At 39.2% G+C, this 17,259-nt stretch overlaps 1 protein-coding gene across 1 annotated transcript; it reads left to right on the top strand.

The window, feature by feature from the left end:
- The first annotated feature begins 2,002 nt into the window (after positions 1–2,002).
- Positions 2,003–6,315, top strand: LOC125235776. The gene is made up of 2 exons (XM_048142362.1): positions 2,003–2,553; positions 6,007–6,315. Exons 1-2 carry the CDS (start codon positions 2,286–2,288, stop codon positions 6,297–6,299), a joined length of 561 nt encoding a protein of 186 aa, XP_047998319.1. The 5' UTR covers positions 2,003–2,285; the 3' UTR covers positions 6,300–6,315.
- The last annotated feature ends 10,944 nt before the right edge of the window (positions 6,316–17,259 follow it).

The raw sequence follows: 17,259 nt of genomic DNA, 5'->3' as shown, positions 1-17,259 counted from the left end.
GACTAAACATGTGATAAAGCTTCAAAGATATTATTTGTCAAAATATCCAACGAAATCCCAAAGGAAATATGCACTAAAAAGTTGGTCAAGGAAAAGTTGATTCGCCGTAAGTTTTATATGTAATAACGAGTCCATTTCCTCGTCATAGATGCTTGTTCTGTTACACCAGGCCCTATTCTCCGTTCGCTTAGCCTGGGCCCGCGACGGGGAATCTTTATTTTTTGTTTTTATACATTATTTGTCCTTTTAAGCCTTTAGTTATAAGTATTGTGTAGTTTTTTATGTATTTTAATTTTAAATAGTTTATTTTTCTTTTTAAGACAAGTTTGCTGATGCCTATTTCTATCCTTCCTAACTCCGCTCCATCCACTGCATCTTCAGAAATCGTCCGTTGTCCCGAATGTACAGAGCCCAAGTTTTTTAAAGGCTCTAGAGGTCTGAATATTCATATAACTAAAAAACATAGAAAATCAGCTAGTCAACCAACACCTAGACCTACGTCATCTCAGCCCAACGTCGAACCCATCCCGGATCTCCAGGCTCCTAACTCAAATATACCATTTTGGAAGACCCTAACTAATTTAAAAAAAACACTTGCCCTGTTTTAAAACGCGTACCGCGTGGAGCGCGTGTGTCGGTAGCTAAATTTCTTAGTGAGACTATCAAATTAATTATTTCAACCAATTCCATTCACAGTTGGGAAAATATTTTAACTTTTACCTTTAAAGTGCTCCACATCAAACCTGATGAAAGTACACATTCTAAATCGCTTACAAAAATAATCAAACAAAATTGTTGCCGCGATGTTTCACTTTGCCCTGCTGGCGATAGTTATAAACGTCTTAGTAATAATTTATTCAAAAAAGTTGAAACTAAAATCTCTGATGGTGACATTAAAGGAGCCGCCCGCCTCTTGTTTTCTGATGATGCAGTGGCACCGGCCAATTCGGAAACCCTCGCAGCTCTCGCCGCTAAACATCCACCTTCAGACCCGAACCTTCATCTTCCAGATCCCCCTCAAGCCAACCATCCCGCTCTGACCGCCTCCGCCGAGCATGTTCTCGGAGCCATACTATCATTTCCCAATGGCTCTGCAGGAGGCCTTGACGGTTTGTCTCCACAGCATCTCAAAGACCTCCTATACTGTGGTTGCGGTGACACAAAGGAAAATCTCTTGAAGGACTTGACGGCCCTTGTAAACATCATGTTGGCTGGTCAAGTCCCTCCAGAGATTATAGACATCCTTTATGGCGCCAACCTATGCGCCTTGACTAAAAAAGACGGCGGCATTCGGCCTATTGCGGTTGGCTCCACTCTGCGTCGACTCGCAGCCAAGATAGCATGCCGCGCTATACTTAAGGACCTTGCCTCCGAACTGCAGCCTATACAGCTCGGTTTCGGCTCCAAGAGCGGCTGCGAAGCTGCTGTCCACGCTGTACGGACATATGTAGAGCGCCAAGCAGGAGATGTTATTCTGAAGGTGGATGTCTCCAATGCTTTTAATTCAGTAGACAGGGGCGCCTTGTTGACACAAATAAAGGATAAAATTCCATCTACTTATAACTTTCTCTGGCAGTGCTACAGTTCCCCTCTAAATTGTTCTACCAAACTGACCCTTTGTTTTCTTCCGTAGGTTGTCAACAAGGCGACCCTCTCGGTCCAGCAATATTCAGTCTCGCCATTCATCCCATAATTAAAAATCTAAATTCAAAATTGAACATATGGTACCTAGATGACGGCACCCTCGGTGGTGAAGCAATTTCAGTTCTTGACGATTTAGAAAAATTAAAAACTGACTTAAAAAACATTGGCTTATCCCTCAACTTTTCGAAATGCGAACTCTTTGTTTCAGAGACTTGTCCAAACAAAGAGCAAGTATTTGAACAGTTCGAACAAGTAGCTCCTGGAATAAAAACTATTAACAAAGAAACGCTTCACCTCCTTGGTTGCCCCATCATGGACCAATCATTTAATAATTTCATAGACACAAAAATGTTTGGCAGCTAACATGCCCCAACACAGACCCGCCTGTCAACCCATGTTCGCAGAGGCAATGGGACGAACCTCTCTGTCGTCTAACAAGGGACCGCCTTCTAGAGACGGCTCTTGATTCGACAGATCGGGCTCGCCTCCTCGCTACTGCGGAATGGGAGTCGGGTCTGTGGCTGCAGACACTACCATCCATCACAATAGGTACATTGCTGGACAATACCACATTCCGGTTGGCTACCTGCCTCAGAATAGGGGCATCAACAAATGTGCCCCATCGGTGTCAGTGCGGAGTTATGGTGGATAATCTTGGCCACCACGGCCTTTCATGCAGCCGAAGTGCTGGGAGAATTCCTCGCCACGCCAGCCTCAACGATGTCATCCGGAGGGCCCTTGTTAGTGCAAAAGTGCCGGCCGTCCTCGAACCCAATGGACTGGCTAGGGTTGACGGCAAGAGGCCTGACGGAATGACGCTGGTGCCTTGGAGTATGGGTCGGCCGCTTGTCTGGGATGCTACTTGTGTAGATACCCTGGCGCCGTCCCATGTTCCAGGCACCAAAGTTGGTGCTGGGGCGGCTGCATCATTGGCTGAAGACCTCAAGCGTCGCAAGTATGTCACCCACGGCAGTAGTTACATATTTGCGGCGTTTGGGGTCGAAACCATGGGGCCGTGGGGGCCAAGTGCGCGTTGCCTCTACAAGGAGCTATCTAAGCGCCTTATAGACGCTTCTGGTGACCAGAGGGCTGGTCAATACCTTGCTCAGCGGATCAGCATTGCTATCCAGCGGGGCAATGCGGCCAGCCTTCTGGGCACCTTACCCAACGAGCAAGACCTGGGCCAAATATTTTATTTATAAGTTTTATTGTAAGTTTTAATTTAAGTGTTTATTGTATTATTTTTATGATGTTTTAGTTGTAAATATATAGACCGTCAACCAAATCTTGTCACTAGAAAAAAGCGGCAAATTTGAAAAATCGCGGGCTAGCAACACTAATAGTTTTGAAAATCGGTGGAAATTCGCGTGTCATTTGTATCTTATCTGTGGAAATCTCCAACCTAGCAAAAAGAGAAATGACTAGCACATATCCGTCCCTTTTTAATACATTATCTAATTCGTAAGGAAGGAGGGAGCCCCTTGAAAAAAAAATATCTGTGGCTGTTCGACATACATTGCTGGTTTTTGTTCGTTTCATAGGGATGCCATACTTTAGTTTGATGTACATTGCTACTGCCAAAATTTGGTTGACAGGCTATATGTAATAAATCTGACCTCACCAAAGGTGAAGCACACACTTTTGGTTTTATTTCTGGCTGATCTGGCAAATCTTAGCTACTAGTTGTCCTAGTCTAGCCGATCAGCTCAGCCAGTCTCCGTGGCCCCTGAGAAAGAGCACCGTGCGGCATCCGCCCCTGGAGCCGTCCGTGTTTCTGCAGAGCGTCATTGGCGACTTGCTGCTTATGTTGCACCCTAGGAAGAAAAACTTGATATGCATACAATTATACCAAAATTAATTAAAGCTTCCTTAATTATAGTCTAGTCAAAAATGTTTCATTTAGATAGTAAACATAATGAAATCCTAAATATAAATATTTTAGTTGAAAAGATATGGAACGAATCTTATCCTAAACATACCAAAGGCTGTTTAATCACATACTACCAGTTATATTTCTGGCTGACCTGGCAGTATTTCTCAGCTAACTCTTCCTCTCTGACCATTTATTTGCATAGCAACCATAATTTTTATTATGAAGGTTAAATAATATATGCAATCGGCTCGTGCTTGACTAAGTTTTAAATTCTAAAACTCAGTTTGTCTATGTATAGAATCTGAGACTTCACAGCGACACTCTTTTGACAGACACGGGTTTGTAAATATGTAAAGATTAAATATCAATAAATAACGATTCAGTAAATTAATGTAATAATGATAAAGTAATGCCTTCCTATTGCTCCAGGCACCTCAGGCACGGCAGTGCCCCCGCCAAGTCGAGCGCGAAGCAAACACTGCCGTACCATCCTATACAGAAACCATTTGGCCGCATTTTCAGGCCTCTATAATAATAAAGAAATCGCAGTAAGGAACCTTAGACTTGGCACGACCTTGTCTAGATTTCATTACTTTTTAGAGATAAACAAGCAGCTCCATCGAAACTTGGCTAGATTTTTACAAAATGTTTTTGGTGGGATAAATATTTACTAGAATTGGTACACGTTTGTATATAAATAATATAGTTAATGGAGTATAGCTTCTTCAAAGACATTCTCAACTGATTCCAATAATAACGTAACGTACGTAAGTAATACAATTAATCCTACCACTCTATTACAGTGAGTGGTAATGAAAGGGCCGTGCCAACAAAATATGAAGCTATCTTGAGGGAATTCACGAGACGTGGCGCCACGGAATCCCTTTCACTAGATACTGCTTTACGAAGCGTAATATTAAAAGTTTTATTTCTGTAATATTGTCTTCGGTTACCGCGATAGTTACTCAAGAAATAAAACTATGGAAACGGATTAAATCGCGTATAATGGATTCATTATACGCGATTTAATCCGTTTCTATAGTTTAATTTTATTTCTGTAGTTAAAAAATTGGTGATCTGCGCGGGAAAACCCTAAAAAAATAATCTCTTAAATTTTGCATAAGGCCTGATTTAGACGGCGTGCGAACTCGCATGCGATTTTAGTTACATTGCGGGCTGTGGAGGTTAAATATATTCAGCACAGCCGTCAAATACCGCAATGTAGTAAAACTCGTATGCGAGTTCTCGTTCCGTCTAAATGGGCCCTTAGAGTCACGATATTGATATCAGAAGAGACTTACTGCCGGCAGACTCTCAGCCATCTACCTGTCTACGCTCTATGCATAATACTAGAGTTTTTGACAATCTGAGACAACTCATCTTTACTCTTTACTGGCAATGTTGTAGGCGGACAGCCTAGAGGTCAATATCTGAACACCCAATTGCACGAGAGGCGCCGTAAAAACCTCTCTTTTTCTGATTTTACGGATGTACTTAACCACCCTCAGCAATGAGGAATGCGACGCGAAAACGGAATAGGATTGTTATTATTTTTATGGATAGTCTTGTCAAACTTGTGGAAATTCGAACGACGATCATTTCGGGTCCTGCCACAGATGAAAGTTTCTTCTTCATTTTCGTTACAATCTAAGCACATTGGTCATAGTCGTCATGTGGATGGTAGTAAGCTTGAGTAGTTTCATGTACAGTCAACCAATTGGAACCCTAGGCCACTCTGCAACCATGTCAAAATGACAAGCGGTAAGAGATTTCTTACAACCTGTTTTATAACGTCACTATGACATAGTTCTACAGTGGTCTAGGATTCCAATTGGTTGACTGTACAAACAGTGCAGAATGGTAGGATATGTTCCATCTAGTAAGTAGTGATCTGTTCGTGACACCAATGTCAACAGCAGTTAGTTACTCTCATAGTGGATTCTAAACGCGTCAGCGCGAAACGTCGCTATGGTGACAAGATACATCATTAAATGTATCTGGGAATCGTTAATGATAACAGAAAATCGGTAAATGTTGCTAAGGAAATGTTTATTGCCTAACATTAATATGTATGAAATAAAACTATGGAAACGGATTAAATCGCGTATAATGAATTTAAAATACATCCCGACGTTTCGAACTCTTTACAGCGTTCGTGGTCAACCCAGTCACCCGTTGACCACGAACGCTGTAAAGAGTTCGAAACGTCGGGATGTATTTTAAATTCATTATACGCGATTTAATCCGTTTCCATAGTTTTATTTCATGAGTAACTATCGCGGTAACCGAAGACAATATTATTAATATGTATGTTATATTCTATTGCACAATTAAGAATGTTGGAGTTATATCTAACGTTCATTATTGCTGCTGAATGTTAGTAACATGAAATTATATATATTACAGATATATCTCGTGGGACGCACCCGTCTGGGATGCTACTTGTGTAGATACCCTGGCGCCGTCCCATGTTCCAGGCACCAAAGTTGGTGCTGGGGCGGCTGCATCATTGGCTGAAGACCTCAAGCGTCGCAAGTATGTCACCCTCGGCAGTAGTTACATATTTGCGGCGTTTGGGGTCGAAACCATGGGGCCGTGGGGGCCAAGTGCGCGTTGCCTCTACAAGGAGCTATCTAAGCGCCTTATAGACGCTTCTGGTGACCAGAGGGCTGGTCAATACCTTGCTCAGCGGATCAGCATTGCTATCCAGCGGGGCAATGCGGCCAGCCTTCTGGGCACCTTACCCAACGAGCAAGACCTGGGCCAAATATTTTATTTATAAGTTTTATTGTAAGTTTTAATTTAAGTGTTTATTGTATTATTTTTATGATGTTTTAGTTGTAAATATATGTAATAAATCTGACCTCACCAAAGGTGAAGCACACACTTTTGGTTTTATTTCTGGCTGATCTGGCAAATCTTAGCTACTAGTTGTCCTAGTCTAGCCGATCAGCTCAGCCAGTCTCCGTGGCCCCTGAGAAAGAGCACCGTGCGGCATCCGCCCCTGGAGCCGTCCGTGTTTCTGCAGAGCGTCATTGGCGACTTGCTGCTTATGTTGCACCCTAGGAAGAAAAACTTGATATGCATAAAATTATACCAAAATTAATTAAAGCTTCCTTAATTATAGTCTAGTCAAAAATGTTTCATTTAGATAGTAAACATAATGAAATCCTAAATATAAATATTTTAGTTGAAAAGATATGGAACGAATCTTATCCTAAACATACCAAAGGCTGTTTAATCACATACTACCAGTTATATTTCTGGCTGACCTGGCAGTATTTCTCAGCTAACTCTTCCTCTCTGACCATTTATTTGCATAGCAACCATAATTTTTATTATGAAGGTTAAATAATATGTGCAATCGGCTCGTGCTTGACTAAGTTTTAAATTTAGAAACTCAGTTTGTCTATGTATAGAATCTGAGACTTCACAGCGACACTCTTTTGACAGACACGGGTTTGTAAATATGTAAAGATTAAATATCAATAAATAACGATTCAGTAAATTAATGTAATAATGATAAAATAATGCCTTCCTATTGCTCCAGGCACCTCAGGCACGGCAGTGCCCCCGCCAAGTCGAGCGCGAAGCAAACACTGCCGTACCATCCTATACAGAAACCATTTGGCCGCATTTTCAGGCCTCTATAATAATAAAGAAATCGCAGTAAGGAACCTTAGACTTGGCACGACCTTGTCTAGATTTCATTACTTTTTAGAGATAAACAAGCAGCTCCATCGAGACTTGGCTAGATTTTTACAAAATGTTTTTGGTGGGATAAATATTTACTAGAATTGGTACACGTTTGTATATAAACAATATAGTTAATGGAGTATAGCTTCTTCAAAGACATTCTCAACTGATTCCAATAATAACGTAACGTACGTAAGTAATACAATTAATCCTACCACTCTATTACAGTGAGTGGTAATGAAAGGGCCGTGCCAACAAAATATGAAGCTATCTTGAGGGAATTCACGAGACGTGGCGCCACGGAATCCCTTTCACTAGATACAGCTTTACGAAGCGTAATATTAAAAGTTTTATTTCTGTAATATTGTCTTCGGTTACCGCGATAGTTACTCAAGAAATAAAACTATGGAAACGGATTAAATCGCGTATAATGGATTCATTATACGCGATTTAATCCGTTTCCATAGTTTAATTTTATTTCTGTAGTTAAAAAATTGGTGATCTGCGCGGGAAAACCCTAAAAAAATCATCTCTTAAATTTTGCATAAGAGTCACGATATTGATATCAGAAGAGACTTACTGCCGGCAGACTCAGCCATCTACCTGTCTACGCTCTATGCATAATACTAGAGTTTTTGACAATCTGAGACAACTCATCTTTACTCTTTACTGGCAATGTTGTAGGCGGACAGCCTAGAGGTCGATATCTGAACACCCAATTGCACGAGAGGCGCCGTAAAAACCTCTCTTTTTCTGATTTTACGGATGTACTTAACCACCCTCAGCAATGAGGAATGCGACGCGAAAACGGAATAGGATTGTTATTATTTTTTCCCCTCACTAGCTCGGAAACACGTGTTTTGTCCTTTAATACCAGCGGGTAAAAACGCATTTTATCCACTAGTGGGTAAAGTAATTTGACCTTGAATAAAGTCAAATTAACTGCTTTAAAATTGACAAAAGTAGGTAAATCTAGTAATAAAGATGATTTACCACCTGTGGAACTACTGGAAGCAGTGATAAACGCATTTTTTGCGTTGTAGTTTCCTCGCTGTAGTGAGGGGAAAAGTTTTGTGTTACACTCGGGTGCAAATGTATTTTACTTCTCGTGTGTTAAAAAACTCGCAAGTTCAGGATTCTATTCTCGAACCACTCGCTTCGCTCGTGGTTCAACTATAGAATCCTTTCACATGCTCGTTTTACAATTCCACACTCGGCGTTAAAATACAACTTTGCCCCCTTGTATAACAAATAACTATTATGGATAGTCTTGTCAAACTTGTGGAAATTCGAACGACGATCATTTCGGGTCCTGCCACAGATGAAAGTTTCTTCTTCATTTTCGTTACAATCTAAGCACATTGGTCATAGTCGTCATGTGGATGGTAGTAAGCTTGAGTAGTTTCATGTACAGTCAACCAATTGGAACCCTAGGCCACTCTGCAACCATGTCAAAATGACAAGCGGTAAGAGATTTCTTACAACCTGTTTTATAACGTCACTATGACATAGTTCTACAGTGGTCTAGGATTCCAATTGGTTGACTGTACAAACAGTGCAGAATGGTAGGATATGTTCCATCTAGTAAGTAGTGATCTGTTCGTGACACCAATGTCAACAGCAGTTAGTTACTCTCATCGTGGATTCTAAACGCGTCAGCGCGAAACGTCGCTATGGTGACAAGATACATCATTAAATGTATCTGGGAATCGTTAATGATAACAGAAAATCGGTAAATGTTGCTAAGGAAATGTTTATTGCCTAACATTAATATGTATGTTATATTCTATTGCACAATTAAGAACGTAAACGTAAATAACAATATCTTTAACAGATTAGCTCTGTACCTATAAACTACAAAACTAATCGCTCTGGGAGCTGAAGACCTTCGCAACATGCTTAGAAAACTCAAAAGTGAAAAACACTTAGAGCCCTTTATATCAATTTCCGCATTTTACATAGTTGGCAAATACTGGATAGACAAAAAAAATGCTTAATCATAGAATCTGGTTACAAAAATCAAGAGGAGCGGTTGAGAATTGCGACCTGTAGAGGAGAACTTCCGGATACACAAAAGCAAATCGAGTTAAACCGTAGACCTGTCACTGCAATCAATCAAACATTACCTACTGTGACCCGAAGTGAATCTTGGCTTCCGACACTCTCTTCTTCTCAGTCGTTCCCTCATGGCTGAGGATCGTGACCAACAGTGATTTCTCTCCACTTGACGCGGTCTAGGGCCATTTATGGACTGCCATCTGCATGAAACCACAAGCTTTCTTCACGGTCTCAGCCCACCTTAGCGGTATTCCACCCCTGGAACGTCGGCCTTCGACTTTGCCGAGCATAATGTTCCTTTGGAGAGTGTGCTGTTTAGAACGCATGATATGCCCGAAGAACCTGAGTATCCTCCCGACACTAGACTCCGCTAATTCCGCTATTCGCTCATATCGTGTGCGATTGCTATAAAACATTGCTAACTTTTATTTATTAACGAGTTGCTACTCCTGTACATATTATATGTGTGAGACGTTTTTTTATAAAGTATTATTAATTCTTTATTTATAATAGTATTACATATTTTTTATAAAGTATATCCTGCCTGTGCTGCGTAATAATTAGCTTTGGATTGTCTTAACTTTGCAATGTCTTAAAATATGTATACTGACACTAGGCCATATGGGTGGGTACTTAGGTGGTCCTATACTAGATATCGTACAGTCAGATAAAACATTCGCTTAGGAGATTTGTATACAAAGTTTTCCACAGGGGTTTCGCTTTCCTCCGAAGCTGACTGTACTTCGGCCTGTAATTTTGTTCAGCTGCAAATAAGTCAATAATACTCGCCTGAAAGCAAAGTCACAGCGGCATAGAATTACAAAGAGAGCCTTTCACGACAGCATCAAGTTTCTTACAGCTTTGGGGGTATCTTGAAAGCGTCAATATCAGAGCGTTTCAATTGCGTAACTTCTTGGACATTGACGAAGTAGGTATTTCTATATTTTGACGATGTTTTTAATTGTTGATATTTAAGTGGCGGGAGATATCTTATGATTCGAAATAGTATATTATGATACAAGTGCGGAAAAAGGACTCTAGTGTGGAGTATCGCATGTTGTACATCAAGTAGGTACTATATAAATAGTTAGTACCTACCTGGAAGAGTTCGAAATTTCGTGTTTCCCTCTCTTCTAAGGTCCCAAGATCAATTTTTATCCCCGAAAACCCCAAGAAACAATTTTCAGCGAAATCGTTAGAGCGGTTTCCAAGACCGCCGGTTTATATAAATAAATAAATATACAAGAATCTAAGACTAAACTTAAAGCTAACTAATGTCTAAAATAGGCCCTTAAGGCATTGACCAAGGATACTGGCGATATTTCCTCGCTGTATCGCAATGCTGATACGTTGTGCGAGGAAGTCGCCAGCTCTTCGGTCACAGTTTAGTCTTAGTTTCTTATATAATTATGTAAATACGTTCATGTAAATAAAGATATTAGTTATTAGAACTGAAAAAAAAATCAAGAATTGCTCGTTGAAAGGTATACAATAAGTCATATAAAAGATAAGATAAGATAAGATATGAGGGATCTTATTTTCACGGATTCGTATCGGGCATACTACGAAACCGCTCTTATAGTGAGGAAATCGTTGCTAAGAAAGTTACAACAAAACAACTATTTTTGTATACAGATACAGTTGCAAGATGTGAGGAAACCCGTAGTTGGTAAAGTAAGAAGTTTTGATAGAGAAGCAGTTTGTTATACGAGATAAACTTGGAATCGCCATTGCAGAAACTTGCACAAAACGAATTTAGTTCGTTTAGGATATATATTTAGGAACGTAGTTACTTATTTAGCAACCGCACTTTTATTGCGCATTTTACTAAAATTCCTATAAAATAAATAAATATTGGGGACACCTTACACAGATCATCTTAGCCCCAAACTAAGCAAAGCTTGTACTATGGGTGCTAAGCGACGATATACATACTTAAATAGATAAATACATACTTATATACATAGAAAACATCCATGACTCAGGAACAAATATCTGTGCTCATCACACAAATAAATGCCCTTACCGGGATTCGAACCCAGGACCGCGGCTTAGCAGGCAGGGTCACTACCGACTGAGCCAGACTGGTCGTCTATATTTTTCAACATTTAATTTTCACAACTATTGTGCCCGTCTATATTTTTCAACATTTAATTTTCACAACTATTGTGCCCGAAAAAACTTATAATAATATAATCTAATATTGTCTTCAGTTAGCGCGACAATTACTCGTGAAATATAACTATGAATACGGATTATATACGGATTATAACGTGTATCCCCTATGAATACGGATTATATACGGATTATATCGTGTATCCCGACGCTTCGAACTTCACAGCGTTCGTGGTCAACAGGTGACTTCTATAATCTGCAGATCCTCAGAAAACTTCATTAGTGTGCTTCTACACGTTAATCTACAATTTTAAAGTACAGAATACAAAATACGCTGCAGCGTACCATTCTTGCAAATTTTGTAAAGCCTGTGGTAAAACTATTAGAGGGTGCTGGGTGGTAGATGATGTATTGTTTCGCCCGCTAATATTGTTTGAAACATCGCAAGTTGGGTGTTCCCTCTCCGCACGTTTATGCAAACTTAATTTGCATATGAATTAGACACCGGTATACAAATAATTTGTATAATTATTATACGAGTACAATGCAGTGAGCGAGCAAATCAAAAATTAATTACTAACGGAAAACAAATTAAATCATAACACGATTACAGTTTGAAATTCGGTGACATAATTTAACACGGTCCAATGAGAGAGTTGCGTGGGAAAAGGCAAATGAGATTGTGATTGGGAATCTCAGAACATACTATTAAGCTGGGTCCATACTTGTGACAATTTGCCGAACATTATCCCGTGACCGTATCACGAACACGTGTCAGTACCGTAATTCCTACTAGCACACCTCGGACAATGGCGATCAAATGAATGAAAAAATCGCGTTCCTACGCACACAATCTAAGCTCGTGTCGGAAAACGCGTAGGTACCATGCTTGCAGTTGTTATTAATCTATTTTTAAAATCAGTAAGTACTAACAGAAAAAAAAATTGGGGTCATACAAATAATTCAGTTATTGCATAATCGGAAAAAAATTCTTGGATACTAATATAATAAGACTGTTGTATATTTTATCATTCGTCTGCTAAGCACTGTCGCTAACAACCATAAATTAAATACAATATTGATAACGGGATTAGTAAACCCCTTCGCAAGAGAATTTTTTCTTCAGGGTACGTAGCCAAATGCACAAACTCTCACGATAATATCTATTTCTATCGCTCTTGCGTATTGGCGCGACAAAGCTAGACTGCATTTCTGTCGGCGTCTGTCATCAACGATTGCCATTCGACTACGCCGAAAGATATGGATAAAATAATATGGATAATATGATGCAACTTTCTTCATTTATTGCAAAATCGGAAAAATCTGTTCTCATCTCTTTCCTTTCCTCTTGGGCACTAATGTAATAAAACCTTCGTATATTTTATGAATTTTATCATTCGTCTGCTAAGCACTGTCGACACAACCATAAATTAAATTTACACGTACGAACAATTATGATAAGAATTAGTTGATTAAAGGTAATTTACGGTAAGAGCTCATTTGCGGCTGTTAATAGTTGTATTACTATAAATCATAAGATAAGAAGTCATTGTCCTTTCATTGACGCTGATAATTTTGGATACTTATACCTTTTTAATTAAAACTATTAAAAGTAACTTAAAATAAATATTTACAAATAAACGAACTATTAAACCCCGCTCCTTATCGTTTCTGGTGCAAAAGTACCCATAATACTTATGGCGTTACCCTTTTGGATGGTTATGGATAACTTTTGCACCAAAACAAACATTTTATGCAGGTTGATCAGTTACTCCGATACTTTTTCCAACTTTGCTGTACCGAAAACACGGTACACAGGTAAAAGGAATTATTTTCAAAACAGTTCAAAGGATTTTGAATTTAATTTTGCTTCCTCGATCCTAATCACGAAAATGCCGGAACAATATTCAGCTAAATTTCTTATAACGATGTTAAACGGGCTCTGTTTTTGTTTTCGATGTCTTTTGGGAATTCTTTGTAAATTAGTTGTTTACAAATGTCTCAAATACTTGGAACCCTTTAGAAATTTTTTAGAAAGTTGTGTAATAAATTCTATTTTGAAACGCATTTTTGACTTAAATTTGTTGGTCGAAATTAAACGAATCCGTTGTGTATTATTTTAATCGGCGTACAATATTTTAAATACTTACGTACGGTACGTGAAGAAAAGTGATTTTATCTGTTTTTGCTTATAAAGGGTGTCACCAGCAAGTGGGCTTTTCTTAAAGGAGCGTAATAAAATATAGTTTTGTATTTGACCGTGGCCCAATCGGGAACTCTTCGGGGAACGCTGAGCGGCGACGAGTACTTGATAATCGTAAGGTGCGAGAATTGTTATTACAGACTAACTTTGACGACATTATGTTATTAGATAATCCTGTTGAATTATACAATGCGCTCACGCAGATATTTACAGACATTTATAACGTAAGCTATGTTAACAAAATAATAAAAATAATACAAGAAATAATAAGCCATGGATGAATGATAATCTTAAGAAAATGATAATTAAGAGGGATACACTTTTTGATATATGGAAAAATGAACCAAAAAATATGATAAAGCGAATTAATTATACTAGATACAGAAATAAGTGCAATAAAGTTATAAATAAATCTAAAAATACGTACGACAAAAACTGCATAATAGAATGTAATAAAAACATAAAGAAAATCTGGGAAAGGATCCATATACTATTGGGAAAGGAGAGAAAAAAAACCTAGACGATATTATACACACTAATATGCAATGTTTTGGTGATGATAAATACATATGCAATAAGTTTGCCTCCACTTTCTCAAATGAAGTTAAAGACGTGAAACACCCGTGTAACGATACCTGGCTCGAAAGAGAATTATATGTCAAAAAAATCGACATGTGTATGAGATGGCAGCCCGTTAAAAGCCATCAGGTAAGAAAAATAATTAATAATTGTAACGTAAATAAGTCTCCTGGCAGTGACCTCGTACGCATGTCTGATATAAAATTAGTTGATGACAAAATAAGCCCAGTTATTGCTAAGTTAGTTAATTTATCAGTTCAGCATCATATTTTCCCCAGTAAACTTAAAGAAGCCATAGTCCGGCCCATATACAAAAAAGGTAGTCGTAAATCCTTCTCCAACTATAGACCTATCGCAATATTATCTAGTATCGACAAAATCATGTAAAAATGTGTAATAGACCTACCAGTACCTACCTCAGGAAAAATAACATCATCAGCCCGTGCCAACATGGCTTTCAAAAGGATAAAAGCACCACAGCTTTACTTTCCCAATTTACAGACGAAGTTAACAACTACCTTAATGATAAAAAAATTGTTCTGGCCGTATTTTTCGACTTTAAAAAAGCGTTCGACAAATTGGAAACGAGCACCCTTTTGAAAGCTATGTCCGAGTGTGGAGTGAGCGAGCCGCTGAACTCGTGGTTCCGCGACTACCTCACTTCGCGCTCCTACAAAGTTAGGGTTGGGAACACCTTCAGTCATGAGTGTGCAGTCGAGTGTGGGGTTCCGCAGGGCTCAGGGTGTGGTCCAGTCTGCTACCTGATGCACGTCAACAGCTTGTGCGAGGTGCTGCAGCATTGCTCGGCATACATGTTTGCGGACGATCTCTGTGCTCTGCGCGCCGGCACTGACATAGAAGACGCTATTCGACTTGTACAGCAAGATATAGACTCAGTCGTTAAGTGGTCTCGTGACAATGGGATAGTTCTCAATGCTGACAAAACCAAACTGCTACTAATCCACTCTCCGTATCTACCTATCACCAATATTCCAATTTGTTTATATGCTCACAGTTATCCTTGTTGTCACCAAAATATGTATAATTGTACCTGCAGACCTATAGAGATAGTTAAATGTGTTACTTAACTAGGAATGCAAATAGACGAACATTTATCCTGGTCGCTACATGTAAACTTTATCTATGACAAACTCAGAGTTTTACTTGGTAAATTCTTCCATTTAAAATTTATAGAATAGAATAGAATAGAATAGAAATCGTTTATTCGTGGTAAATTACAATAGGTATTAAAAATACAAACATTTAATTATTAAAACATAATATAAAAATTATCGTTTACCACGAAATGGTCCCGCCTCAGCATAATGCTAACCATACAGTCAGCGCTGGTCTTCCGGCGACATCATTTGTGGGCCACGGACGCAAACGTGCAACACGGCCTTAATATAACTTGAACGCGCCCAATTGTCATTCTTGGGTCGACGCCATCTTGTTGCGCCTGCGCGCTGCACGATGGGTTAGGTGTCATGATGACATTCATATGACATTTGAGAACTGAGAAAACGAAAACCATGTTGCACGTTTCACGATTGATATAAAATTACAATTCTACATTTCAAACAGTTCAATCTGCTAAAAAAGTAATAACTACATGGAACAAGCATAACGTTAACTCGTTACACGGAAAAATAAGTGCAATAATACATTGATTAAGTTCTTTGTTACAAAAGCGTTTACGTTGCCGAAGCGTGTGTGCTCCGAAGTGCCAAGAAACAATATGCATACAGTTATCACCTATATAAGTGACGATTGGGTTACAACAATTATACCCACAAGTTACGATGCGGCAATAAATTGCGAAAACGCGGACACGAGATCAACAAGTGCGCTTTGGCTGTGTCTGTAAAGAAAGGACATAAAACAGGTATGCCTTTTACTACCTAATTAACTAATTAATTGGCTTGCTCATTTGTACAAATTGTAGCAAGCACTTAACACAGTTACTTGAAAGTATTGATTAAGAACACTACAAAAAACTTGTGTCATTTCGGAAAGCTTCCTGCTGCCGCTGGTGCTGAAGTATACATAACTGAAGTTTGGTTTTAAAAGATTTGATACTAATTTGCAGGTTCCTGAGGGGAGGAGGAATGTTGTTCCAGCAGCGACTGGCCAAGTACTTAAAACTACCACGAAATGCTGCTGAGGTGTGTCGAGGCGTCACCAGTTGAACACTGCAGTTACGAGCCCCTAACGATCTACGAGTGGACATCCATGATAGCTTCTCAAAAAGATATGACGGAGATTTGTATTTAATCGTACCAAAAAGAAGACAAGCCAGATGAAGTTTGCGACGGTGCAACATTTTAAGAATGTTATGATCATTCAAAAACGGAGTTACATGGGCTCTTGGTGGGATATTGAAGCAGTAACGAGCACACGCATTTTGTACCCGCTGAATGAGTCGTTTCGTTTTTGCTAGGAGACAAGAACCATACACTAAGTCCATGTAATTTAGTTTCGACAGAACAAGTACTTCGACTAACTGAGTGCGCAGAGATTCATTGATAAATGGTCTTATGTTATATAATAATTTTAACCGGTAGAAACAGTTTCTAACAGACTCAGTAACATGCTTTTCATACCTTAGTGAGCTGTCCATAATTAAACCTAGATTTCGAGCCTCATAGACTCTCTCAATGGGCTCCCCTGACAACATTACATCTCTGGTAGGCCTGATGCTGTTGAGCTGTTTTTTGGTGCCAAATATTAAATATTTTGTTTTAGCGGCATTGAGCATTAAGCCATTCTCTAAAGCCCACGATGCAATGCTTGCAAGATCCATATTTATTTTTTGTATAGCGCTGTCAATGTCAGAAGGCCTACAAGATATATATATCTGCGTGTCGTCTGCATACATATGATACTTGCAGTGTGTAATGCGTGTTCCCATATCTGCAGTGTACAAGATAAACAGGATCGGGCCGAGTATTGATCCCTGTGGGACGCCTCTGGAGACGGCCATTTTTTCTGACATCTTGACTGATCCATCACTTGAGCTTAACTTAACATATTGAAACCTTCCAGTGAGATAACTATGGAACCATCGCAGTGCACTACTATCAAATCCGTA

The sequence above is a fragment of the Leguminivora glycinivorella genome, chromosome 18 (assembly GCF_023078275.1).
Source record: "Leguminivora glycinivorella isolate SPB_JAAS2020 chromosome 18, LegGlyc_1.1, whole genome shotgun sequence".
Lineage (NCBI taxonomy): Eukaryota > Metazoa > Arthropoda > Insecta > Lepidoptera > Tortricidae > Leguminivora > Leguminivora glycinivorella.
The sequence above is the reverse complement of the archived record's forward strand: the minus strand, read 5'-3'. Positions and strand labels throughout refer to the sequence as shown.

What these genes read in the sequence shown, in the direction of transcription:
- LOC125235776 (XM_048142362.1), top strand. Translation starts at nt 2,286, where the DNA reads ATGGTGGATAATCTTGGCCACCACGGCCTTTCATGCAGCCGAAGTGCT. An exon ending in TGTTCCAGGCACCAAAGTTG is followed by an intron (nt 2,554 to 6,006) that starts GTGCTGGGGCGG and finishes GCACCAAAGTTG; the next exon opens with GTGCTGGGGCGGCTGCATCA.